This window comes from Halyomorpha halys, unplaced genomic scaffold (genome assembly GCF_000696795.3).
Source record: "Halyomorpha halys isolate HHAL.00 unplaced genomic scaffold, Hhal_1.1 Scaffold582.1, whole genome shotgun sequence".
Classification (NCBI taxonomy): domain Eukaryota; kingdom Metazoa; phylum Arthropoda; class Insecta; order Hemiptera; family Pentatomidae; genus Halyomorpha; species Halyomorpha halys.
In genome coordinates, this window is record NW_027115659.1 from 468,019 (window position 1) to 494,090 (window position 26,072).

Sequence of the window (26,072 nt, forward strand, 5' to 3'; positions counted from 1 at the left end):
AATGTTCAATGTTTGAATTCTGCATTCAATAGATCTTTTTTTTTACACAATGATAGACATGATATATAATTTTTCTTGCATGGAATAAAAATTTTAAGAAAAATTATCAGGCAAATTATACTGCCAATTAATATTTATATCTAATTTAAAAGTAATTTGAATTTTAACTTACCTCAAGCTGATCTATCACGGTCTGAATCGGCTTTGTTCCATGTTTCTCACATGATCTCAGATAATTAACTAATACAGTCTCTTTATTTGTACTTTCAGCTAGAAAAAAAAAAAAAAAGGCACCTATTCAGGGAATCTGAAAACTAAATGTTGACTAACAGTTGGAGAACATAAACAAATTCTACATAAAACCATCTAACTAATGAGAGCCAGAACGAGCTCCGTCACTCTTGGCTCTTCTGTCCACTAACACTCAATGAATATCTGTTTACCTGTCAAATAAGTATCTTAATAAAGTTATAAAGCATGATTACCTATAAGCATCCATCATGATATATCTAATCGTTAAAAACCATTCTTGGGCTCCGATTCCAAACTTGGCAATCCTGATATAACACACGAATTAATAGATGAGGAAATGGAAATAAAAATAAAAATTTCAGTTCCTAATTTTTTTTTTAACATGTATATAATTGGAATGATTTTCAAATAAACCTTCATAAGAAGGAAAATAATTTTTTTAAAAGGGTATTTTAGAGGACTTCCAGAACTTTTAATGGACTAAGAAAACAAACAATTATGATGTTCAAAAACTATTTATATACCAAGGGCATTAACCTTCCTAAACCGATATATTATTAATAGAAATCATGTATCAGGAAATTATGGATTCGAAAGCAATAAATTATTGAAAAATGGATATGATTTTATAATCAGCAGAAATATCTGTTTTTATCAATGGGCATCAAAATATAAGTTAAAAAATAATTACAAACAATATTAACCAAAACACAGAAGTTAAGTATAACCTTGTGGGGTAAATCAAGAATGTTTTTAGGTTGGAATTGAAAAATTGAACTAGAGGGTATATAATTACAATTGATATCTCTTCATGAACTGTGAACGCACCATGTATTATTGCACAGAATCATTTATTTATTATGATACTTATAATATACTAATTTTTTTTACTAAGTGAATAAACTTATAATGAAAATTTAACAACCAGTAGATAGGAAGCCAAGAACTGATGGTTTGGTTTAAATAAACTTTATAATATTCAGTTTATTCTTTTAATCAATTGGTAAATTCTAAACGTAAATAACAAAAGTTATTGGTCAGAATTGGAGATGACAAATCTTTAATGATAAAAGATCTTTGTTTGTGACTACCGATATTTAGCACAAATGAAAAGTTATTATAAGACTTGACCTAATTTGTGTTGAATAAAACAAGCAAACCAAGGGGTTAGTTAGTTCTATCAATTTCAGTAACACATACCATATTCCCAAGGGTTGACAGGCTCCAAATAGCCTGTGACTATTTGATTGTCATTTTCAGGAAAAGAGACACTCCTGTTGGTTAGTTGTCTCTTTGGTGATTTATTACTGTCACGAAGACAAGACGACAAGGAATTTCGCACCAAGGTCGAATCTCTTACATCTTTACCACAATTAGTAGTGGAATCGGTATTAGCCATAATGGGAGCATTTCATAGTTAAATTAAATTCATGAACGAAACGAAATTATGGAACTCTTTTTCCATCGGGGTGGCCCCTGCTGCACTCCAGCTCCTTCAAGCATTTCATAACTCCTCAGATACCGCGGTCTACCCTGAGACTTTCTACCTATCGGCCATGTTTTAATAGCAAACATCTGATCAACACAGTATGAAACAGCTGATGCATCTTATCAATCAAAACACGAACTGATTCATAGAAATGTATTATTTAGGCCTGGTCGAATATAGCACCAATTCCATTATTGCTCTAGATAAGCTGGTAATTAGAAATTTACGTGGATATGGTGACTCCATATCGATGACTATGATTTCTTCACTCCTACTTTTTTTTTTTTAATTTTTAATAACGTAAATGGAATATTAGTAGTCTAATATTCCTTGAGCTCTGAAACAAGTCTTTCTCGTCGATACATAAATGAATATCAAAATGGAACTGCGCTTGGAACCCATTCTCTTTATTTTGTCAAAAATATGTCAAATTATCAGTATAACTACTGATAATTTGACATATTTTTGATAATATCACATATTTTTGATAACAAATATCAAATGTCCCATTCAAGATTAATATTGCCCCATACTCCATTTAAATTCAATACCCACCCAAATTTCTCCTGAAGTTATATACAACCTTATAATTTTAGATGCATAAGTTTGATTTACTTTGAGATATGCGAAATTCCTGTTTCTAGAACTACCCATTAAGGGTTGTTTTAAATTAATCAAACTTGCCCATATTGGAGTTTTAAATTTAACTATTGTAAATAAACCCGTCTTAAAAACCTGGCGGTTTAATTCCATTAAAACTGTTTAGGATATTTTCAAGTTGTAAATGCTATAATAGTCACGCAATTTATAGCTGTGTCTATACAGAAAACAGAAGTTTTGGTTCTACAGATTGTGGAAGTCCTACTCCATTTAAATCCTGTCAGGTTATGTGGCGAGTCAGAATCGGTTTTGTTTGTAGTGATGACAAATGCGTGTTCCTTGTTTAAGAAGTTATGTTTAGTAGAGAGATAAGGGTATTGGACAGAGATTATCCTTACTTCTTCTAGTTTATTAATGTATAAATTTTAAAGAGTATTATGGCAGCTATCGATAAAGTTAAAGTTTTGATAGTTGGCGATTCGGGTACGTTAATTGAATGAATCCTCGTCAGAATGATTTCACTCATACTTTTGTTTTGTTTTTAATAACATGTAAATCTTTTGGGCTGGATACATTTTTACATGATGAACTTTTTCTTTTATATAATTTAGATTATGTGTTCTTTATATATCTATTGTATAAAAAATTTAATTCGTGTGTTTCTATAGTTATATCCTTAGCATTCTGATCTTTAGTTTTTTAAGTAAATGAACGATTCAATATAATGTTTGTTTATTACTATGTGACCTAATATTTATTTCTCATGTCATGTTATGAAAAAAAAGTCATGTTTAAATTTGGTATCTATTTTACCTTTGGAATAAACTTGTTTAATTTCTCTTAAATAATTTGATGTATAAATGAATATATCAATTAGTATTGTCCTACTTAACTTAATTAGCTTTTTTGATCTGGGAACGTATAACTTATTAATTTCAGGTGTAGGAAAATCTTGTTTAACCCATTTGATTGCACACAATGAGCCCATCCACAGTCCAACATGGACAGTTGGATGTTCTGTTGAAGTTAAATTACATGAATTCAGAGAAGGAACACAACATCAGAAAAGTTATTTTATAGAACTGTGGGACATTGGTGGTAGTAGTAACCATAGGAACACAAGGAGTGTTTTCTATAATTCAGTTCATGGTAATGTCATATATTTGAAATTTTTTATATATGTATATATAGTTGACCGTAAAACTTAAGTATGAGAAGATGGTCAGGGGGTACGGTCAAAAAAAGAACAAATAGTTTATAACTATTTTAATGTCCGACGTTTTGCCCCACTTTGCAGGGCTTCATCAGGGTTGTTCAAAGCGAAAGGTTGAATTTTAAAATAAACGAAAGATAAAATTTTAGTTTATATTACTTTTTCGAAACCTATTTAATAGTGAGGTAGGTTAGCAGTTAGGGCACTGGTTGCCTATTTGGTGCTAATGCATATTCTGTGTATGGAAAACGGCGGTTGCTGTTTGAGAAATCCACAGTCCTCATAGTTTGACGTGGTATAAAGTAGGAGTCTGGTTACTAAATGGAAAAATATGTATGATATTAACTATCAGGTCTTAATAACCCCATTATTGATATGTCTCTAATAAGGAACGAAAGAAATTAAATATTGGAAGATCATTGACTGTTTAGATAAAATAAGATTGACTGTAAAATAATATATAAAAGGAAGATGGTTTGGGTGTGGTAAAGAAAAAAACTCAAATAGTAATTAAACTATTTAATATGAACCACCATTTCGTCCAACGTTGCTGGGCTAAAAAGATACAAAAAACTAAAATAATGTAACAAAGAAGAATATATAACATGAAATATAAGTAAACTAAAATGTGGCTAAATATAATTTAAAATACATGAAAATTGATATAAAAATGAACAATGTAAATTAAATAAAATAAAATTAAGATTTATAGTGAAAAGTATAAATAAACAAGAATTACAAAAAGGCATTAGATGATTAATGAAAACAGAAATCATAAAAAATAAAAAGTTAGATGAAAAAGAAATATAAAAATAAAGTAACACTAAAAGATAGAAAGGGAAACAAGAATATAAGTTAAGGAAAAAGGTAAATAATGAACAAAATAGGACACACATTTCTGAATGTAAGTAAACACAAAAATGAGTTTAAGGCGGAAGTAGCGGTTTAACGAATTCATTTCATTTGAAAATAAAAACATATAAAATAATGTTAAAGTAAAGATAATATTAGTAAATATTAAATATAGGTAGATATAAAATGATAGTATACATAATAAGGGGAATAAAATATATGGATAAAATACAAAATTGGAATAAAATAAAAATAATGAATACAATAATTATAATCTAGTTAAAAAAATATATATAGAAAATTGAATAGGTGTGTTAGTTTATTTAATAAAAGCATTTATTACTAAGAAATAAATGTTATACAAGGTGGAAGGAACAGATGAATATAAAATACAAATGAAAATATAAAAGATGGATGAGTAAACATTAAATATAAAGTAATAAATGAAAGTATAAGGAGAAAATATGAGATAAATAATTCTTGCTACTGTCCCTAGCCATAAAAAACTTCTCATTTCAGAATCAATACTTATCAATTACATCAACCTACTGACATATCTTAAGCCTTATTAAACTACCATAATTTTTCTCTTATTTTACTCTATGATCTGAAAAAAAAAAAGTTATAATTATGAAACTCTAATCAAAATGATAAATATGAAATGAATACTGGGTATAGAGAACTCGAAGAAATGATTCTACCCATAACTAGTAAACTGTCCTAGTGGTAATTATTAAGTTTTTATAAAAATTAAGAAAATGTTTATGAAATAATTTTGTATTATATACACCTGCATTTTATATTTATTCTTTTTTTCTCTTTTTTTTTTTAAATAAAAAAAATATTAACAACTTGAAAAGTAATTTTCAATTTTTTCTCTTAAAATCCACTTTTAAAATTTTTTGATTATCTGCTATTTTTAAGAGATTCGTAAACCTAAACATTCCATTTTCTTATGGTTATGACTGAAATTAAGTACTTTCTATATAACTATTAATGTAGAAAATAATAATTATAATTTTTATTTTATTTTAATGTTTTCATATATATTTTATCTTTCTTTCCTCTATATATGGGATACTTATTAAGGGAAAGTATTGCAATTGTGAAATTGTTTTTTCAATTTGCATTGCTTGTTTTGTCAATTTTATTTTAGAACTCTCATCTTATACTCTCATAATCTTTGTGTCAACTTAAGTTGTGATGTTGATCCACATGTTTGAGTCAAAACTCAAATAAAAATGTCTGTGTCCTGATTATTTTTTCCGATAAAATCTCAACAATTGGAAAAACTATCAATTCAAAGCACTATAAATTAATGAAGTTTAAAAAGAAAAATATTTGAAATTTTTTACATTACTTATCTTTCTTGTTTTGTACTTTGTTAATTTTTTATTCCAGGTATTATATTTGTTCATGATTTGACAAATAGAAAATCACAGCAAAATTTAAAACATTGGTTGGCTGAAGTTTTGAACAAAGAAGGTGGGAAAAGTAAACAAGTCTATGATGAATATGATAACGAGCAGTTTGCTGGTTCCACAATGGTAATTTTATTTGTAATTATTCTTGGTATTGATGGAACCAATTTTCAGGGTGGACTCTCATCTGGGTTGTCTGTGACAAACATATGAGAAGTACTGCAGTTAGTACAAGAGCCCAAGTGGAGAAAAAAGGCAGTTATTTCACCCTAATTTTTGATTACTTAATTGAAAACTATGTATAATTACTAATCAAAATTTATGAGTCTGCCAAGTATAGATAAGGGGAATAAAAAATGGTAGCTGTTTCAAAATAATAAATTTTTTATTCGGAGCACTATATCTTTACAACTACGAACACAATAGAAAATCTAAGAGAGCATCATTTAAAGTAAAGTAAATTTGCTAAAATGTACGCCCTAATAGAGCTGTTTACGTTCAATAGTTCTCGAGATATAGCTTTTTAAAAAGCAACACTTCATAAAAATGTTGCATGGAACGTGCTGAAATGTCAATAGTTAGTTAATATATTTTGAGAAATCTATATCTCAGAAACAATGTGACGTACAGATGTCTATTAACACTCAAATTAAACCTGGTTTAATGAGCTATAAGGTAGTTTATGATGTTTATTTTCATAGGAATAGTAGTTTTCATGAAATTTGCTAAAATAAATTTGATTTATAGTTGTTCGGACAAATTTTCATTTGCCAAATTTATATTCATATGTGAATATCATAAAAACTACCTCAAAACTTGTATTTCTGTTGAAAACTCAAATTGGAAATTTTTCATGATTGCAATACTTTCCTTTACTATATATTCCATATATAGGTAAGTGAAAGTAAAAAATTATATATTATTACATTGTATTTTAAATTAATTTCAATCATACTATACCTGTATATCATAAGTTTTAAAAAACAATTATTTCACTGCAATTTTCTGTGTATATGGGAACTCAATAAAGTTAGGCAGGACACTTTTTATTATAAAATGTTTCTCTCTTTCCGTATTAATGCTACCGGCTCAGTATATTATTGTAAAGACATTTTCAATGGATACAGAATATCCACCCTTCAGGAATGTTGTCAACTACAATATTGGGATGAGATTAGCATCTCTAATTTTTTAAATGATAATATAATAATATTATCATTTAGGTTATAATTTTTTTTTACATTATTTTTATCTTATTTAGTACATTATACTATTGTTTTAAGAAAGCTGTAGTTTATGATTCAATGATAATATTGCTATAATATCTTAATTTTGTTGTATGTGTGTGATACAAAGGACATAATTAATAAAACGATATAGGAGTCAGAAATTATTAGGACAATTTTAAAATTGTAACATATGTTATTTCAATGGATGATTCAACTGTTGATGGTGGTTAGTCAACTGTACTGTTATCACGGAGTAGTTACTCTTGTGTGTTTTTATTCTATATGCCAATGTTTTAACTGAAGCATGTAGGTTGTCATCAGATATAAGATATGTATCCCTTATTTTCCCTTTGATTTCATTCCTCTTATTACTTCAATTTTTGTCATTAATTATAAAAAAAAATCATATATTATCTCTTGTATCTCTCTTCTAATGATGTCCCACCTTCTTAAGTTAAAACATTAGTTTCAATAAAACATACTTTAAGTTTAATCCTGATTATTTACTTTGTGAACTGAGTTATTTTTATTGTTTTGAATATTTTGTTATCAGTTTTTAAAAACTATTATTTTTTATATTATTTAAAACTTTTTCTATTTAAACTCCTTGAATTATTATTTTCAGATTCTTTAAAAGCATGATTTGTTGTAGATTCCCATGATATTTATTGGAACAAAACTTGACTTAGCTGGTGAGAAGAGGGTAAATGGTATTGATAAAGGCGGTGGTGATATTGCTCAGGATTGGGGTGCGGATAAACTTTATCTCGTAAGAATAGTCATTATCTATTCTTATCATGTTTGTAATAGCTTTAGCTTACTAAGTTTATTTGATTTTGATTTGTTTTCTAATAATTATAAATCAAGAGAACCCTGTATCATGTCTTTTCTTTTATATTTGGGTTTATCTAACAAAAGGAAGGATAAAAATTGCAATAGTATTGAGGATCTCTAAACTTTTCACTGCAGTCCACTTTGACACCTTTGCTTAGTCCTATCAACCATAACTAGTTATGTCCAAAACAATTTTGACAAATTGATGTTTAAATACATTAACAATCAAAGATTGATGTCACGGATACATTGTTGTAAAATCATTAATGTTTTTTCTTCATTTCCTGTTTAAGTAATTTAGGAGCTTGTAATTATATTAAAAAATACAAGATAAGTTGTAATTAAATTAAAAACTGCAAAGTTTAAGAAAATATTTGCTATTGTTTACAGATTCATTTAGTGTAGTCAAGGATTTAAAGTGATATAATCTTTTATTAGATTTTAAAAAAAAAATAAAAGCCATTCAGTGCATTAAAATTTCCAAGAAAAGGCAACTCTTTCCTATTTGTAGTTTATATCTTTAGCAGAGTAAATTTCATATTCAATGGATGAAAGTGTGAGAGCATTTAATGTATTTGATGGGGTAGTGAAACAATTTTAAAATAGACTTGTTTAGTTTGAAATTAAGTTTCCATGTATAAATATAACATAAAAAAAAATGTTATGAAAAATATATATGTACTCTGAACACTACATTTACCAAGTTGCTTACACGAGTAAGAGTTTTTTGGTTGAAAGCCTGTAAATTGTTGTTGGGACAGCAGTGATGGTCTTTGACTCCATACTGCAAGCAGGGCATTATATTTTGTTTAAAATGAATTGGTGAACAACCCAGCATAGCTGTTAATTTGTATGCCTTTTGTTTCTAGTGGTCAACTCTAAGAATGCATAAATTTCTAAAGAGAACATTTGGCAAACATTGTATTTTTTTATGTATCCTACACCAATGGCTGTATCTTATGTTTATACTTGGAATATTAATAAATATCATTTCTTTAATAAATAATTTAGTTTTTAAACTGGTCTGGTTCAATGCCCATCTGTATTTAAAAAGAATATATTGATCACTCCTATGTGCTTTTGTTATAGTAAGCTTTTAGTTCCTTTCAGAGGAAAAAATGCAACCCCATATGAATAATGCAATACCTTCCTGAAAAGAGAGGGAACTTTTAGGACTATACAGAAACAATAAAAGTTCATACCTTGAGACGTGTCACTGAAGGTGATCAGAATCTAGAATAATTTCAGTTACTATATTTCCAGCTAATATTTTATTTCTAACAGCTGGTAATTTTCTGATTCCATTTTCTAAGGTTTGATATCCGATATAGACAACTTCCCTTTCAAAATACATTTCTTAAAATTTATTCTGAGTTTCCAGTCTACTATTCCTGCACGGTCCTTATTTTCTGATGTTCTCCATGATGATACAATCATATATTATATATCCGTAATTATTATTAATATCCTTCAAGATCCATGAAATTCTACTTTACCCTATAGCTGGTGGCACCTTAACACCAAACACCAGTCTATTAATGAGATATACTCCTTAGGTGCTTGAGATTACCTGATTTTTGAGATTTTTCCATCCCTAGCAATGCTCAAAATAGCATGCCTTTATGACTTGGGTTTTGAAGATTTTTCCTATTCCTTTTCCCTGCCAAGATATTTTCCACCCTAGGGATTGTAAAAGTTATTTTGCAGTTTGTTCAGGAATTAAAAGCACTGGCTGACTTCCATATTGGCACTGCTAGTGTTCCCCATTAACAATAGTTAGTTTTTGTAATCAATATTTCCATTTCCTAGAGATCTATATTCTTTTTAACCTTTTCCATAAATGCATATAGTAGAACTCTTAATGGGGGTTTGAAAAACTGGTTGTGTCCCTTCCTTGTGCTAAATGTGTTCTGTGAAACCAGAAATTTCATCCCTGAATACTACCGAAAAATCCCTTTTTATTTTATCTAAGATTCTGCCATTCTCAGATGTTATGAAGACCGTTGACCCTATCTCATATAAAAGAGTTGCTGGTTTGTCATTAAGAAGACATTTAATGAAAATTCACTTATATTTTTGAGACACTTCAGGAAGCGATTCAAATTTTAATCGGTCTATGGATACTTTCCCAACTTAGTATCCTCTCTCTCTCTCTCTCCTTTGTTATTCCTGCATTCTCTACCAGGCCTTAGTTATGTGTCCCACACTATTACATGAGAAACAGGTTGCTGTCATTAACAGATAGTTGTCTGCCACATAATAACCTGAGAGACACCTGTAACAGTGTCTTTTGAGTTCACCATTTATTCACTACCTGGACCCAATTCTCCTTGCCCTGAGTGAGGTATGCCTTCTTGCTAGCTTAAATGGCTTTGTTCCTGAGGCCACTTATAAACTGTTTCCTAATGTGTGGAAACTTTACACTGGTCACACATAAAATTACAATATTTTGCTATTTTCTTGAACTCAATTAACTTTGTTTAATAGACTCACCATCTTGCTTTTTCCTGGAGTTCAGGGCTTGCTGCTTGACGATTACACTCATATCAAGTTCAGTAAGGCCTTAACCAGCTTGGGTAACTAGGATTTGAGGAACTGAGGTGATCAGATCACTGCTGGTGGGTGTTGATACCCATTGTGCCTTAGGATATCTTGTTATATCGTACCTCGTTAATCTACCTCACAAAATAATTCTCCAGAAAAAACACAAACGACTACATCTTCATGGATTTGTGATCGTTATTATTACTGAAATTTTTGCCTTTCAAAGTTTTATAAACTTTGAAATAAATGAGAATCCAATGGCCTAAGGTCAGGGCTGTATGGAGGCATACCTCACTTCCTATCCATGCTTCAATAATTTAGTATATGTTTTTAAAGATGTGTGAGCCCTCGCATTGTCATAGTGGAACACGATTCCTTTGGCAATACTCTTTAATTGCTTCCTCTAATTTCATAAGCTGTTGGTCGTAAACATCTGAGTTGATAATGCATCTTTTTTGATTAACGTTTTTGTTAATGACCCATTTTTCATCACCTGTTATAATTTGTGTAGTTATAGCTATCTCACAAAGTTTTATGATGATTTGACTGTGTTATTGGCTTTAATTTTGTTATCATTAGCTTCAGAAGGTCGACCAGAACGTTGGTCATCTTTTAGTTCTGTTAAACAATCAACAACATAAACTGCTAACATCTCTTAATGAGCCTCAGCCAATTATTGTCTTTATGAAAATAAAAAAGTATTCCATATTAAAACTCATCTGTTAAAAAATTTTTATGGTTAATTAATATAATTTTATATTTTATTTTATTCTTTTATTTGTTTTTTTTTTTAGGATTGCAGAGATGGTAGATCATTAACACCTGGTAGCAGTGCTTCTGTTAAATTAAGTAGATTTTTTGATAAAGTGATTGAAATGCGTTTTCACAGACATGATGGAATGAGTCCATCAAGTTTTGATAAAAGACGTCCTTTCTCTTCTCCAATGAGTCCAAAATTATACATGACTGATTAATTATAGTTTTTAAGTCATAATGTATTTAAAAGTTATATAATAAAATATTTATTTATGTTACCAGGGAAATTTAAGAATAAAAAATCTAACAAACTTAATATTTATTATGGATCTTACTCGTGAGTTATGAAAGAATATCATTGTTATAAATTGCATTGCTATTATTGAGACTAAAGCTTGGTTAAATGTTTCAAGTAAAGAATTCTTATTTTAAAAAAGAAATGCTTTGTCTGTCTTAATGAAAATTGCATGTTTACAAGTTCTAGAATTGGTAGAAGTGGTTACTACCAGTAACTCGAGGATTAGGTAAGGTGTGGTAGGAGGCATATTTTTGTACCATATTATATAATAAAACAGAATTTTATTATATTATGAATTTTAGTTTATTTTTAAAAGAACTACATTAAAAACATATTTCAAAAAATACTGTTGCACACCACATACAAAAATATTAGTAAATTTTTCTTTTACTCTTAAGTGATATTATACAACTTATAAATTAAAGTATGGAATGCATTTATAATACAGTTTAAATTTTAGTATAAAATAATCTTAGTATCACAAACTTATATTTATTGATGAATTACTTGCAACTTACCATATTACAAATTTACTTGATTTTTAATCATAACATTTTAGAATCTAGTGATGAGTACATTCTTTCATATATATATATATAATTCTATATTTTTAATATAAATTTTTGAATTATATAGTTATGGAACTATTTTTGATATTTTTATAGTTTATTGTGATATTTCTTTTATTTGCTTATAAGGATTTCTTAATTTAACACACATGAGGGGCACAATGGTGTAAAATACTTTAAATTAATCCATAATGACTTTTATTATTTTGCTTCCCCTTTGATTCTTTCATTTAACTTGAAATTAGTTGAAAAAATAACAATAAATATAATTAAATAATACAATTACTTTACAAAATCATAAATAAAAATAACTCCTAGTTGCTGTGATATTTTATATGTACCTAAAACACTCACATACATATGTATGCATCATGCAGGTGCATGATGAGAGAAATTTGATATAAGTTAGAAAAACTAAAAAACTACTACTTTAAATATTTTAGCTAAAGTTTAATGCTTTCCTTGGATTGTTTGCATTAATTAAGAGATAAAATATTTTAATTTGAAATTTTTTTATTGTGACAGAGATGTGTTTAATATTAAATATCAGTGTAAAATATTTGATGTAGAATGGTTTAGCTTATAATACTTAGATTTAGGATTTTATAGTTGGAAAACTTCCCCATAACTAATCATTTTCAATAAAGTATCTGTAAATTACTCTTATTGTGAAAATATTGAAAATGATTCACATGTATCTTATTTTTATTTTTGTAAGGAAATACTGGATTTTTTTATTTCCCTTAAGTAGTTAGTTCTGGGAAGAAGAGGTCCTTCCAGTTTTCTTCATGAATATGGAAGTGTTAGTAACCTAAGTTCAATTAAAATTCAATAAACAAATAATATTTAATTAAATTAATTATTGCTAAATTTGCAAAATTATAGTATTTAATTGAGTTGGTTTGTTTTATGAGTCATTGATACCTAGGACTGTGGAATGTTTTTCTATCTACTGCACTGGTAATATATTTTGTTTTAATTTAAAATATTTTCTTTCAATTATTAAATGATATTTGTGATTATAAATCCCATTTTAATTAGGAATGGAGGAAGCAATATTATGTTCTTTATTTTTTGGTTCTAATTGAGTTCTTTCTTATTTCATTGTTAGTCAAAATTAACTATTTCTCATAATGATACAGAAAGACTTAGTAGCCTAGTGGTTAGGGTCATAACTACAAAATATTGCAATAAATCTGATTCCTGGGAGCCTACAGAATTTAAATCTTTAGAGAATGCTACTAACTTTTACCTACGGTTTTTATGACTATTAAGCTGTTAAGAATCATAAAAATGTGTTTTCCCTCATATTATTATTTGTTAAACCTAATATTATAACTAATTTATGAAATTAGTTAATTGATAAAGTATCAGTCTTTTTAAAGGGATATAAAGTAAAAACAAGTTGAATTATTTTAGGCTATTTCCTACAATTAATATGTTAACTTCTGGAATTTACTTATTTACAGGACGGAACTATTATCATTATTTTTTATTCTTTAGTAGTTTTTTTATAGAATAAAATGGATTAGTATGAAATTGTTATAAATAAACAGAGGTTAGTAAAATATTGATACTACAATTCAATACCAGCGACTTAGAAAACAAATATTTTCATTTACTATTTTTAAAATCTATTTAGATTTGTTGGACAGAAATATTATTAGTATGTCTAGAATTATAATGTTTTGTTAAGATAAACTTGAGACATTGATATTGATCTATTTAAGGATGGGATAGGTCGGTATTTATTTAGGCCCTAACTGTATTCCTTCCTTGGATTTAAGTATCAAACAAACGTATTGATGTTTAGTGTTAACAAAACCTTTGAAATTGCTCAAAAAAAGTATTTGACTGTAATAATCAATGATGATCGTTCCAGTGGTGGATGTAGTTATTTTAATTTTGTATGTATTGTGTGCTGGAAGTTATACCTTTCACATCTGCATCTAATTATTTTTTAGTTTTTCCAATATTTCTTTTACCTAAACATCTTATTGTCTAAAAATCATCAGATCATAAGAAAATATTAATTTTTAAAATAATTATTAATTTCTATTACTTTATCCCGATTGCACGATTAATATACCTTATTGTATTTTCATAGTCTGATTCATAAACATTGGGGATGGTAGCTTTTGCAGCTTCATTGTAAACCATTGTTACACTGTTAGAACCTTTTAATTTCTTTTCAAACTCTATAAGTTGCTCGAAGAATCCGTTGTTTGGTCTGATACAGGGTCTGCATGAAAGGACGTGGTTGTAAGCTTCTTCTAAAGACATTCCTTTTGACTTGATGAGATATCCAATGCAAAGGGATGCAGATCTACTAACTCCAGCTACACAATGTACCAATGTTCGACCTCCTTCTTCTTTTACCTATAAATAAAATTATGTATTTTAATGATTGTTTGAAATTTACAGTTTGTTAAATAAGGATGTCAGTTTCTGCAAGTTTTAAATGCTATTTTCATTATAGAGGTTTAGGTACCTTTAGGTTTTGGAAGCAATTTTTTGTCAAATAACTTGACAAAAAAATTGTCTAGTTTACAAAAAAAAATTTGTTATAATTTCTGCCTAAGAAGTATAATAACAAAATAAAGTAAAAGATATATATTAGTTTTACTTTGGGAAAGTTACTAGATGAATCTGAAAATCACCATTTTAGATTCAGTAACTTTTTGAAACTGATTTATATTGCAATTGACTTATGCATTTATTGAACATAACATAATAAATAACTCTAGTATTTTAACTTAATTTAATATTAACTATTTTCATCCGTTTTTATGTATGTTCAACTAGATCTAATATCATATTTCAAGTTTTGTTTTTGGTGAAATCAATGTAATGTTTACATTTATACTATGATATACAATCCTGATACAAATTGACTGAATATATTGTTTTTTTTATTAAAAGGCTTAGTTAGCTTAAAAGGTCATGTAAGTTCTCATTGTTGCTCAATCGATACATTCATGTGTTCTCTCTGATGTTGATTACCAATCTTGCTTTAAGCAATTTTGTTTTTATATAAATAAAGTGATAAACAAATAATTGCATTATTTTTAATAATAAATTTTAGGGATAGTGAATCATAAATGAGCTATAAATATAGTATAGTAACATATGTAAAAAATAAAAATTGAATGTTATGTCCATTCATTGAAATTTGTTTTATGGTCTAAGTCAAAGCTTTGAAGGGTGCTATTTTTATATAACATCTTTCAATTTTAATTTTCTCCAGTTTTGTGTAATTGAACATTGATCAATATTTTTTAACAACAATGCCTGGACAATTTTTTCTTATTTTCTATTAAATATCCTGTTACTAGTTTGCCTTAAAAACTCTTCGAGGTACTCTAAAAATAAATTTTTACCAATTGATTCTCATCTTAGAATTATTATTTTATTTTTAGTAAACTTAGTAAGTTATTCCAATGTTATGATCCAAATTATAGAGGTGAAAACCATACATGTCTGGTGATAAACATATGTTAGCAAGATGGTAAAATTAAATCCAGCCTTCCAATTATCAACATATGATTTAAGAAAGAATGAAAATATAGGTTTTCCTTGCTGTTATGAACATTAAAGTTTTAGGTTCAATTAGCCAAATTTAATTGATCCAAAGGAAATATTGCAATTAGACAGAAATTTTGCTATAAAATTGCTCTTCTTTTGACATAAGAGGTCCTAATCTAATATTAACAACATCCTGAACTCTTCAAGATAATAAACCAATAAAATAAATGAAAAACAAATTTTGGATTTTCAAGATATTAAAAAAGAAAAAATATCCCCCATATTCAACCATTAACAAAACCAAATCAGAAATATTTGAAATTAAAAAAAAAATTGAACCTAAAAATGTTCATTATAGAAAATACTAAAATAAAAAAAGTTTGAAATATAGCTTAAAATTTCCTGCAGTAGAAATTGTTCAATGAACAATTATTTAGACGAATAGACTTGAAAAGTAATATAGTTATTACATGATAAGGAAAATAGTAATAGGAAGGAAATGACCCGAAACGGGCTATGCATTGTATAATAAATAAATATTTTTTCAGTGAATTGACCCGAAATGGGCAATGTATCTTGTGATATACGAGTTGTTGAGGACTTCTTTGCCCCAGATGTAAATTATGACCACAGAATATCTACTATTATCAAAAATAGCAAACGAAGACAATAAAATTTATTTTTGTAAGCAATCCAATTAAAGGATATTTTTTTTTGTTTTCCTTTTATACATATCAACAACTTGAAAAATCGTACAATACGAACAGTTGAAATTGACCCAGGTAAAGGTAAATAAATATCGAACAAGTTTTGAATCTATAGCATACATCGTCCGACTAATAGTTAATAATCCTTATAACTCATTTTTTTGTTATCATTTATACAATTTAGAACATCTCATTCAGAAAATAAAATACTCATTCATTCTGAAATATGTTGGTGAACTGCCAGGCTATAAAGCGCATTTTTTGCCCTAGTGCATTACAGCTAATTTAAGAAGGTCATTTTAACAAATTAGTCGTTCAATGCCTTATATTTGTAATGTCTCGACCATATTATGGAATAGACTATTGTGGATTATCCCACAGTTATCTTCCTCAAGAATATTCTAATAAAACCAAGTTAGTCAAATTAATTTATTAAGAGAGTGTGACGCTCACCAATAATCGTTTATGAAACAGAGAGCAATTTGTTCTGAACATTGGTTAAACAGACTAAATGGACATTATTAGTTTTTGGCTACCTGTGTAGAATGTAGACGACCACGAGCGCTGTCGGGGGCAGATATGATAAACGCTGCACTGTAACTTTTCCTATTATTACTATGTTTACTTCATCGGTTGGTTTATTATGAATTTGTTTCTTCTCTTTTTCAATGTGTTATTTGAAGTCGCTAAAGTTGTTTTTATTTGTATTTGTTTTATTTATCCAGAGGTTTTATCAATAAAAATTGATTAACGTTTGGGAACTGCCTTAAGTCTTTCCAGTTTAGTTTAAGATTTAGCATGCTGAATCTTAAAGTAAAAAAGAGAAGAGTTGTTGATTACAAAATTAAATAGTCCCATTATGTTGTTTGTATGCTTACCGAAAATTGCAATTATATCATTGAAAAATAAACTCTTGTAAATTAACGCTAAAAAACTGAGATTTTTTTTGTTGTTACGATTTATAATGAAGAAAACAAAAATAATTTTTTATTTTATTTTGTCCATAGTGGACACAATTAAATCCACCTGATCATGAAATATGATTATATACTTGAGAAGTAGGAGGAAACGGATAAAAAATTTTTTAATTACTGTGATTTACTGACCTTAGCGATGAGGTCGGCCACAGAGGAAAGATGTGCTGCTATGTTGGCTGTGGGGACATCCCGGATATCCAACCTGTTGCACTGGTTCACGGTGCTTGGTAGGGGCAGCTCTGGAAGTTCCGGACAGGCGGAGATGACACAGGTGATACCCAGCTCCGTAAGCATCCTCTCTCTGATAACGGAGGCACCACAGAGGTACAAGCAGCTAGGTTCGATCTCGGCCACCGAAAATCTGTTCAAGTTAACATACATTCGTCAAATTAATTTAAATAATAAATTTCAATATTAGTTAACTGAACAGTTCAAATAAAGTTTTATTATTATACAATAAAATAAAAAAAAGTCGGAAATTTCTCCTTTGGCTTCCAATACCGAGTTCATATGATTTGTTTCTTTTTAATTCATCTTGAAAATTTCAGTTTACATAAAAAAGGTGTGGTGATTTCCATACCTTTGTAAATCGTTAAATTTTATTTGTTTCACCTCTACCCAAAACGTCACTGTAGAGCAGTGCTGCTGATAACCCCGACACAAATTACCGGTGTCTAACCTCGAAGATACCCACCACTACTTTAATTAATTTCAGTTGGGACCACAGGAGTAAGGGGACCCACCCAGCGCGGGCTCAGGTGGTAAAGCTTGCAATAACTAAAGGGTCATTTTCTTACTTTATAAAGAGTGACACAACTGCGATTCTGAACAATAACAGCTGAAAGTAACTCGTAATAGAATGTTTTATTGCTTGAAGAAATAGGCGAATTGGCCACTGCTCAGTTTATTGTAATATAAGAGGTCATAGGAAAATCTAGGTATGTACCCAAGTTTTCATAACGATTTTTCATCTTTGCCTTGCAATACAAATTATTTCCAATTAAATTCCCTGAGTATGATTTAGAAAAATCTTAAAAAACATAAATAATTTAATTATTAATATATAATTAATTAATCCTTGCTCGCAGAACGGAAATTTCTATGTTACTCACTGTGGTAATACTTTCTCGTAAAAATTACAACGAGCCTCTCAGTTGACAGATCGATAAACTTCAATTTCAATGGTTTTCAGAAAAGTAATTTTAATAATATTTCTCTTTGCAAAATTTAAAAAAAATTCTTTTTCAAATGATGACAGAAATATAACAATTAAAAACAATTTTTTGGAGTTAGTGATGGTGTCAACTGAAAGGCTCCTGTATACGCCAAGTTAAGTTAAAAAAAAAAAACTAACTATTTAATATAACTGACATGGAAACATCATTTAGACTGGCGAAACAGAAAAATGCACTGAGAATGCGCTCGTACCATTGTTACTTCCAAAAATTTGTTTTCAATGAAGAAAAAATATTTTTCCTCTTATCTTCTTAAGTTAACTATCAAATCCTTGCATAGTTTATATTTATCTATTTTTCATTACAAGCAAAAATGTGAAATGGTCGATTATTCCAAACATACAAACTTAAAGGTACTGACAAAGAAACCATTTTGAAAATGCGGCATTGAAGCTCTGTCAAACTATTCCAATGAGGATAAGATGTTTGATACTGTTTAATATCAGAACATTTAGCTTTACATTGATATACCGACTTTAATCAAAATCAATTGAATAAAGTGTCACTTCCGGTCAGTCGATTTTATCGAAAGACTTGCTGTAACATCCCAGAAATTTAAATATGTAATTTGTTTCGTTTTTGAGTTGGTGTTTACACTTACAGATCATTTTGGGAGTCCAAGTTATTTGGACTCACGGAACGTCCATGACCCAACTGTAGTCACATATAACATGCATTGAAGGATGGTTTCATAACTGGAGAATTGAAATAAATCTCACCAGATCACTTTTAATGTTCGTCGTAACAACCATGATCCTGCCTTACAGTATCCTTTTTTTAATGTCCTACTAACTCCTGTTGAAAAGATCCGCGAGTTAAAGACTCTATCTTAATTAGAGACTTAAGTGGAATCTCGATACAAGATTAGCAACAAGAAGAAAATGCTTCTGGATTCCGGTTACAACAGTTCTTGACAGTGGTCCAGGAAGGAGGAAGTAGTGCTGACCAACTTCATTGGGGTGCTAGTCACACAGCATACTTATTTTAGTCTAATCAGACGATATTTTTGATCTTACGATAAGTAAGCCTAGGTATACTATAATAATTATAAACATTGGTAATATATAATATAAGAACATGATTTTTTTTGTTTTGTTTCATCTCTTCCCTTCTTTTATCTTTTATTTTTTTTATTACTTTTTTCCCTTTTTCTCCTTCAGTTTCCCCTTTCCATTTTTCCATCCATTCCCCTTTCTCTCTTTTTTTTCTTTTCCTTCCCATCTTTTTCCTTTTCATATTTTGGTTTTAGCCCAATGTGCCTTTAACAGAGTAATGGATAAAATAGTGATAGAGATATGAGAAGATATATGAAAGATACTTAAGTAACAAATATAAATAAGAAAAAAATCAACAAACTAAGTTGAAATTAATATGCTATAAATATAGAATAAATATTAAAATATTAAAAATGTATACAAAAATAATAAAATAACAAATATTGCATGCACATATGCAATGTATGCATGTCATCCTTCCCCTGGATGACTGCATTACTCAATAATTTCCATGCATGTGGTGGTGGATGATTCCCAGGGACTCGAGTATTATATTTTCTGTTATCCTGGCCACGTCCTGGACATCGACCCCGAGTTCCTCCATGAAGCTCCTAGTAGTGCTGGGTATCGTTCCACGGGCTCCGAACCAGAGACCTCTCACGATGAAGTCTCGTTCTCCGAAGCCCTCTTGGAACTTCTCCTTAAGGAAAGGGGTGCATTTATCGTCGATTTCCTTCTTTTCCCTATCTACTTTATTTGCCTGATCAAGGTCGTTATTTTAATATCTCACGGTGGGATCCAGAATGATTGCCGACTTCTCCTTCTTAGGGAAAGCAACAGTATCCGCATATCTTGTTGATCCATCCGTATCTACACAGTAGACCTCGTCGAAGCAGCCAAAATCTCTTTCTTTTAGGAGTTTCATTAACTCGTACTTCACTCTATGATGTTGGAGTGTTATGAGGAGGGATTTATCGGGGCATTTCCCCAGCACATGTGCTGATGTTTTAGGTTCTCTGTTGCATTTGCGACAGAGGGACCCAACTTCTCTATCCTGTCCGCTGACAAATGGGACTTCACGTAGGGGTGCATAATTTATATTCAATTTCAGGGCATTGGACCATTCAGAGCCTGTAAGAATTTGTCTATCGTATACAAACTTATTTGCTCTCGGGGTCAAAACACTCATATACACCATGCTTACCAGACCTAATTAGAGCAACGGAATTGAGCTTTGGGACTCCAACAAAACCATCAAATTCCACCTAAATGCAATTCTTGTAATCGAATATCATTAATGCTAGGGATTACATAAAAAAAAAAAAACTTATCCATAAAGATATACCCCCTTTGATTCCAAAATCCTTACCCACACAAACCCACAAGTTCTTAACCTTCCATCCCAAAATATTACTGATAACACGTCGATACGTCTGGAAAGAAGATCAACTAAGATATCTTCTAATAGCACTTCCTGGAATAGTGTTAGAAGTGCCAATATTGGGCGGTTCCTTTACAAGATATATTATGTGTTCTAATTGTTACATTATCACATTTATTTATTGTATTTCATTATACAGTTGTAAATTACAATAATAAATTAAAAAAAAATTGAGCTATTTTTTTTTTTACTATAATTTTGGTCGATCATGGAAAGAAATATAAAAAGAGTAAAAATATATTTGAAGAAATGAGTAGTATTTTACCTCAAATTGGTTTAAGTAACGAGGTGTTGATTAAGATAGGTTCATTATCAGTGCCAACCAAGTGAAAAATGTTGGCCTGAGTTTAAACAGTGAGGACGACTTGTCTCCCAGTGAAATATAGTTTACTCCGTACAAACAATATTTATGCGTATAATTAGGCATTTCTAAGATTAAATCTTGTTTTTCGTGATGTTAATTATTTTTAAATTTATTGTTTAGTTCGGATTTTAGTTTCCTTGTTAGCTTGATTAAAATGTATGATTATATTGATTTGATTTCTCTTTTTTTTATTTCATTGATATTACTCTAAGGTTGATTTAACACGGAATTACTAAATAGAAACTGATTAATTAAGAATTTTTTTCCAAGGCGAGTATATGCCTGGAAACTACAACTTTTTCGATAAAATCGACAGACCAGAAACGCTACTTCATAGAATGGATTTTTTTTTTAATTTTCTCAAAAACGACTCTAACGATTTTGATTAAATTCGGTATACCGAGGTAAAATTAAATAATATTTAATATCAACTAGGTCTCATCCATACTGAAATAGTCTGACAGGATTTAAATGCAGAATTTAAAAAAAAAAAGCTTCGTATAAAGTGCCTTTAAATTTGTTTATTTCAAATAATTAACTATCCCACATATTTAGTACTGATACAAAGCGGATGAATATAAACTATGAAAGGATATGATGATTAACTTAAGGAGATATACCACCCACCAATTTTACTAAGTTATGATTATTTTTTTATTCACTTAGCCTAAAATTATAATATAATATAAATAAAATTATTTTCAATATTGATTCTATAAATATTTAGCATTGAATAAATAGTTATGTGCAGAATGAACATGTTAGTAAACAGTTTTATTTTTATATTTCTGCCATAATTTATGCAAACTGAAATATTATTAAATGTACAGTAGAAACTATAAAAGTACAAAGGGAAAAATAAACTGTCAATAAATTAGTGATAATTAACACATTTTATAACAGAGAAAAAAAATTTTTCCAGATGAATCAAAAGTAAATTGAAATATTTTCAAAGCTTCAGAGTTATTAAACTAATGGTTAATTATTAACGAATTAAAATAAATTAAGTAAAAAGAAATTTAAAAATAAATAAAAAAATTAGGCAATGAGACAATTAGTTGAACAGTTTCCTTACTTTACCGATATTAATAAAAAATAGGAAAATATTATTCACTTTATTTTGATGACCTGGCTCAGAAAAACTTAATACATTTACAAATTGCTGCCTCAGGTCGTCAACTGTTGATACATATTTGTATAAATATTTCTCTCTCAGTGTAGTGAAGGCTGGGCGAATTAAAATACTGTGAATTAAATTGTCAGGTTTTTTCAAAGTATAGAGCTTACAGAAGTAACTGGAATCAAATTGAAATTTATTTCTATCCAGATAAATACTAGGGTTTTTCCCATCGGTTAGGCCTACTTAGGCCATTAATCTTAGTTTAGTGGAGCGAGTATTAAAGCTAAGATAAAATTAAAAAAGGAGAAACAATAAATATTTCTATAGACCGTATTATAGCAGCTGTCTAGAAAAAAAATTATTGCTTTGCTAAATAGATAATTTTCAAAAGATTTCAACAAACATTCAAAATTCTCATTTTCATAACTCAAAGTTGTAAAAAAAAAATTGTTTTAATCTGGAGGGCCCCATATCTTAATGTGCCTGAGGACCTGGTTAAATGGTTGGATGGTCCTGTATTTCTCCAAAAGTTGTATTTAGTATAATAGTTATGATTCACACAGTTGTCAATTCAACTTTTAAAATAAAATAAATTTATAATGGACCAATATTTATATTTTCTAATAATTAATATAACTTTTATTTTGTGGATGACTTACAATTTAGAGGGAGATCGCTCTCGCTCGTCGGAGGAGACAAGAAAGCTGTTGGGCGACATGGACGCGTCCGGTCGGAGGGCTAGGCCACTAGTGACTGTGGCGGGGTAAACATCCACGGGCTACCTGCCAGCGCATTCCATCCTATGCTACAGTCATCCCTTCTATAGTTAGCTCATCCCCAAGGAAATAATGTATCCCAATTACATTAACACAACGACATATTAAAAAAAATAAATGACTATTTGGAATCGTTTATACGGTGTATCAGGGTTTAGTGTCCTAAACGAAAATATGAACTAAAGATCTCAAAACAATAAAAACTTCCTTTAAGGGTACATGTCTTAGCATATTGTCAAAGAGATATTCACTTATAATAATTTTATTTTTCATAAATTATTTAGGTTAAAATAAATAAATTAATAAGTGTTCCAATTACTTTATTAATGAAATGTAAACATTAATATTCACTACTGACTACCTTGAGTATTAATCTATACTCGGTATCTTTCTTCTACAGCAGCGATAGCAGAATGGCATTGGAAACGTGTTATTATCACGCTCTCCAGATCTGACACAGCAAAGTTTTTAGTTTCAAGTAATATGAAACAGAAGGTTTATACAGGCTCGGTCAATGGGTTTAGTTCTTTACGAAGAAACTTTAAACTTGCGAATCCAAAACATATCCAGCGCCGTTCGGCCTCTGCTGCAGTGGATGAAAGATGAAAGAAAAATCTTAATACTCGAGTATATCACTTTGAGCAACATTTAATATGAATATTAATGTTTACATTGCGTTAAAAAAAGTAGTTGGAACCAGATTAATTTATTTATTATAACTAAAGGAATCATAGGGATTTTTTTCTTTTTTTGAGGTCATTAATTCATATTTCAGTTAGGACACTTAACCCTGAAACATTCTGTGTAATTTAGTGTTATAAATCCCTTTTCCGGTTCTCAGGTATTTTGGATTTATATGAACGAGGTGTCAAATGAAAGGGAAAATCCGAATTCGATTTTTTCCACTAATCTACTCTTTGGAGATACATGAAAAGATATTTTAGACAGGCCAAGTCCGCGAGATTTTCTACATGTTTCTAATCGGTTATTGCCCACTTACATGGAGGTCACGTCTGTCCGAGTTTTCTTTTTCAAAACTGCCAGCATTCTAGTTTCAATCGTGTATGGAGTATACCCTCGAACCATTTTTTTACAGCTACAGCCTACAGATTTCAATCTTGTATATATATTGTGGATTACCGAGTTGTACTTGACTACAGTCCAAATATGCTTCACAGGTGTCCCTTCTCAAACCTTTTAGCAACTAACTTACATGCAAGGTCCGCGCGTTTCAACGAAAAATCCATAGCCCACCTAAAATATGGGCACGTATATGGATTGTGGGAGTACACTAATAGTTCAGTATAAATTTACTGACATATGAGCTTTACCAATTATGGGTTTTGAATAGATTTTCTTCATTAATAGTTTTTGTACGAATAAAAAATTTTCCCTAACATTGCTTATACTTTGAATGTTTCAAGGAGAAAAAATATATCCAATGCGAGAAATCTTGCACGTAGAATACAATTTTTTTTTGTTCAGTCCGAAAACTTAGTAATAGAATTTATTGTGAGATTTTCGAAAACAAAGAAATGTACTATAATTTTGTTTGTCAGTAGAGGCCAGCACCACGTAATCTTGGACTATTAATGGATGCCCAATGGATGTTCTGAAATCGATGCATGAATTATATTTTAATTATAACGCACTGAGAATGTTCATAGGTATTGCTAAGTTAATTTTGTCATCTACTCTATTTTGGATTCCAGATAAATTACTATGTGGATTATTCTCTAAATTTGATGCTTAGCTATCAAAATTTGTTGAAAATTAAAGTAGCTTAATTTGAATTTGCTTTGTTTTATTGTCTTCCTGGAATGATTCCAGATAATAGCCTGAAGCAGGCACACACTTAATTTAATAGTTTTAGTGATATCGATTAAAAAAAAAAAATCTTATTCTAGGGAATAACATAGACGACTAAGGAGTGATAAAATGAAGTAAAGAATCTAGTTATCGTATTAATTCTAAAATAAAATATTTATTGAGTATTGATTAGTCTTAACAATTTATTCTTAAACGATTTTCAACAAAACATAGCCTAAAAATCTAACAAAAAAACTTGTTCTGCTTAAAAATACTCGTAGCATTCTCACTATTTCATAGACCACAATATCCCATGTCATATACAAATATTTTTTTAACACCTCATGAAAACCAACATTATATGTTTAATTAGGATCTAAAGGAACTAATATAAGCGTTTATACTATTTTTTAAAAAAAAATGTTAACTAACTTAGTTCGGAAAAATACTTCTTCAAGAAAAGAAAATAATTGGCAAGCAGAGACTCATGTGAACTATTATTTCACTTCATTTTGAGTGGGAGATATACCAAGTTCATGAAGAGTATTTAAAGGCATGAATGAATGCCTTGAATGATTAATTTCATAAAGTGTCCTAATAAAAAAAAAAAATTGAGTATCCTATTTGTTAAAGTTAATGGGTACTAATAGTGAAAATTAAAAGAAAAAGAAATATCTGTCTTTCCACAGCTATCCTGGTCCCTCCCTAGAGCATTCTGAAAATTTCTATGGAGGCTAGGGAGTGACAATCGAACATTTTTCATCTTTACACCTAAGACAATCTACACACACAAAACAAAGTTGAGAATTCACGTAGAGGAATTGAAATATTAAGAAACTATGTAATATAAAAAATTTAAGTCCTATCGTTATTGATTTTGTTGAATTTTAGGGAGTGGCTGTCAATACAAATACTCACACATTTTAAATCCTGGAATTGAGTGAAGAGGTTAAAGAAGGGAACAAAGGAGAAAAAGTGTTTTCTGCTTCCTTCTGGTGCCCTCATCCACCATTTTAGCCCGAAAATGTCCTTTCTGAGGATATATTGGAGGGTCATTTTATGAATG

General features: G+C 29.4%; 3 protein-coding genes across 6 annotated transcripts in view; 1 reads left to right on the plus strand and 2 right to left on the minus strand.

Annotated features, from left to right (window-relative positions):
- Window positions 1-1,983, minus strand: part of LOC106684434 (protein phosphatase 1 regulatory subunit 37) — a 47,898-nt gene extending 45,915 nt beyond the window's left edge. For 3 of the 4 annotated variants that reach the window (XR_010844912.1, XR_001343701.3, XM_014426520.3), the window contains exons 1-2: window positions 1,453-1,983; window positions 173-270 (exon numbers count right to left, since the gene is read on the minus strand). Coding sequence is in view for 2 of the 4 variants with exons in the window: in XM_014426520.3 (XP_014282006.1) it covers window positions 173-270; window positions 1,453-1,651 (297 nt within the window). In the remaining 2 variants the exon portion in view is untranslated. Of the gene's footprint in view, window positions 1-172; window positions 271-485; window positions 558-1,452 lie in introns of all 4 variants that reach the window. The other variant, XM_014426521.2, reaches the window with a different exon arrangement.
- Window positions 1,984-2,595: 612 nt separating this feature from the next.
- On the plus strand, window positions 2,596-11,784 carry LOC106684435 (rab-like protein 3). The gene is made up of 5 exons (XM_014426523.3): window positions 2,596-2,824; window positions 3,281-3,490; window positions 5,808-5,953; window positions 7,709-7,825; window positions 11,229-11,784. Exons 1-5 carry the CDS (start codon window positions 2,779-2,781, stop codon window positions 11,406-11,408), a joined length of 699 nt encoding a protein of 232 aa, XP_014282009.1. The 5' UTR covers window positions 2,596-2,778; the 3' UTR covers window positions 11,409-11,784.
- A 143-nt stretch (window positions 11,785-11,927) lies between these two features.
- Window positions 11,928-23,189, minus strand: LOC106684436 (dual specificity protein phosphatase 14). Its single transcript, XM_014426525.3, has 3 exons — window positions 23,081-23,189; window positions 17,396-17,627; window positions 11,928-14,436 (listed from the first exon to the last, which is right to left on the minus strand). The coding sequence occupies exons 1-3, from the start codon at window positions 23,137-23,139 to the stop codon at window positions 14,116-14,118; spliced, it is 612 nt and encodes a 203-aa protein (XP_014282011.1). The 5' UTR covers window positions 23,140-23,189; the 3' UTR covers window positions 11,928-14,115.
- Window positions 23,190-26,072: the final 2,883 nt, after the last annotated feature.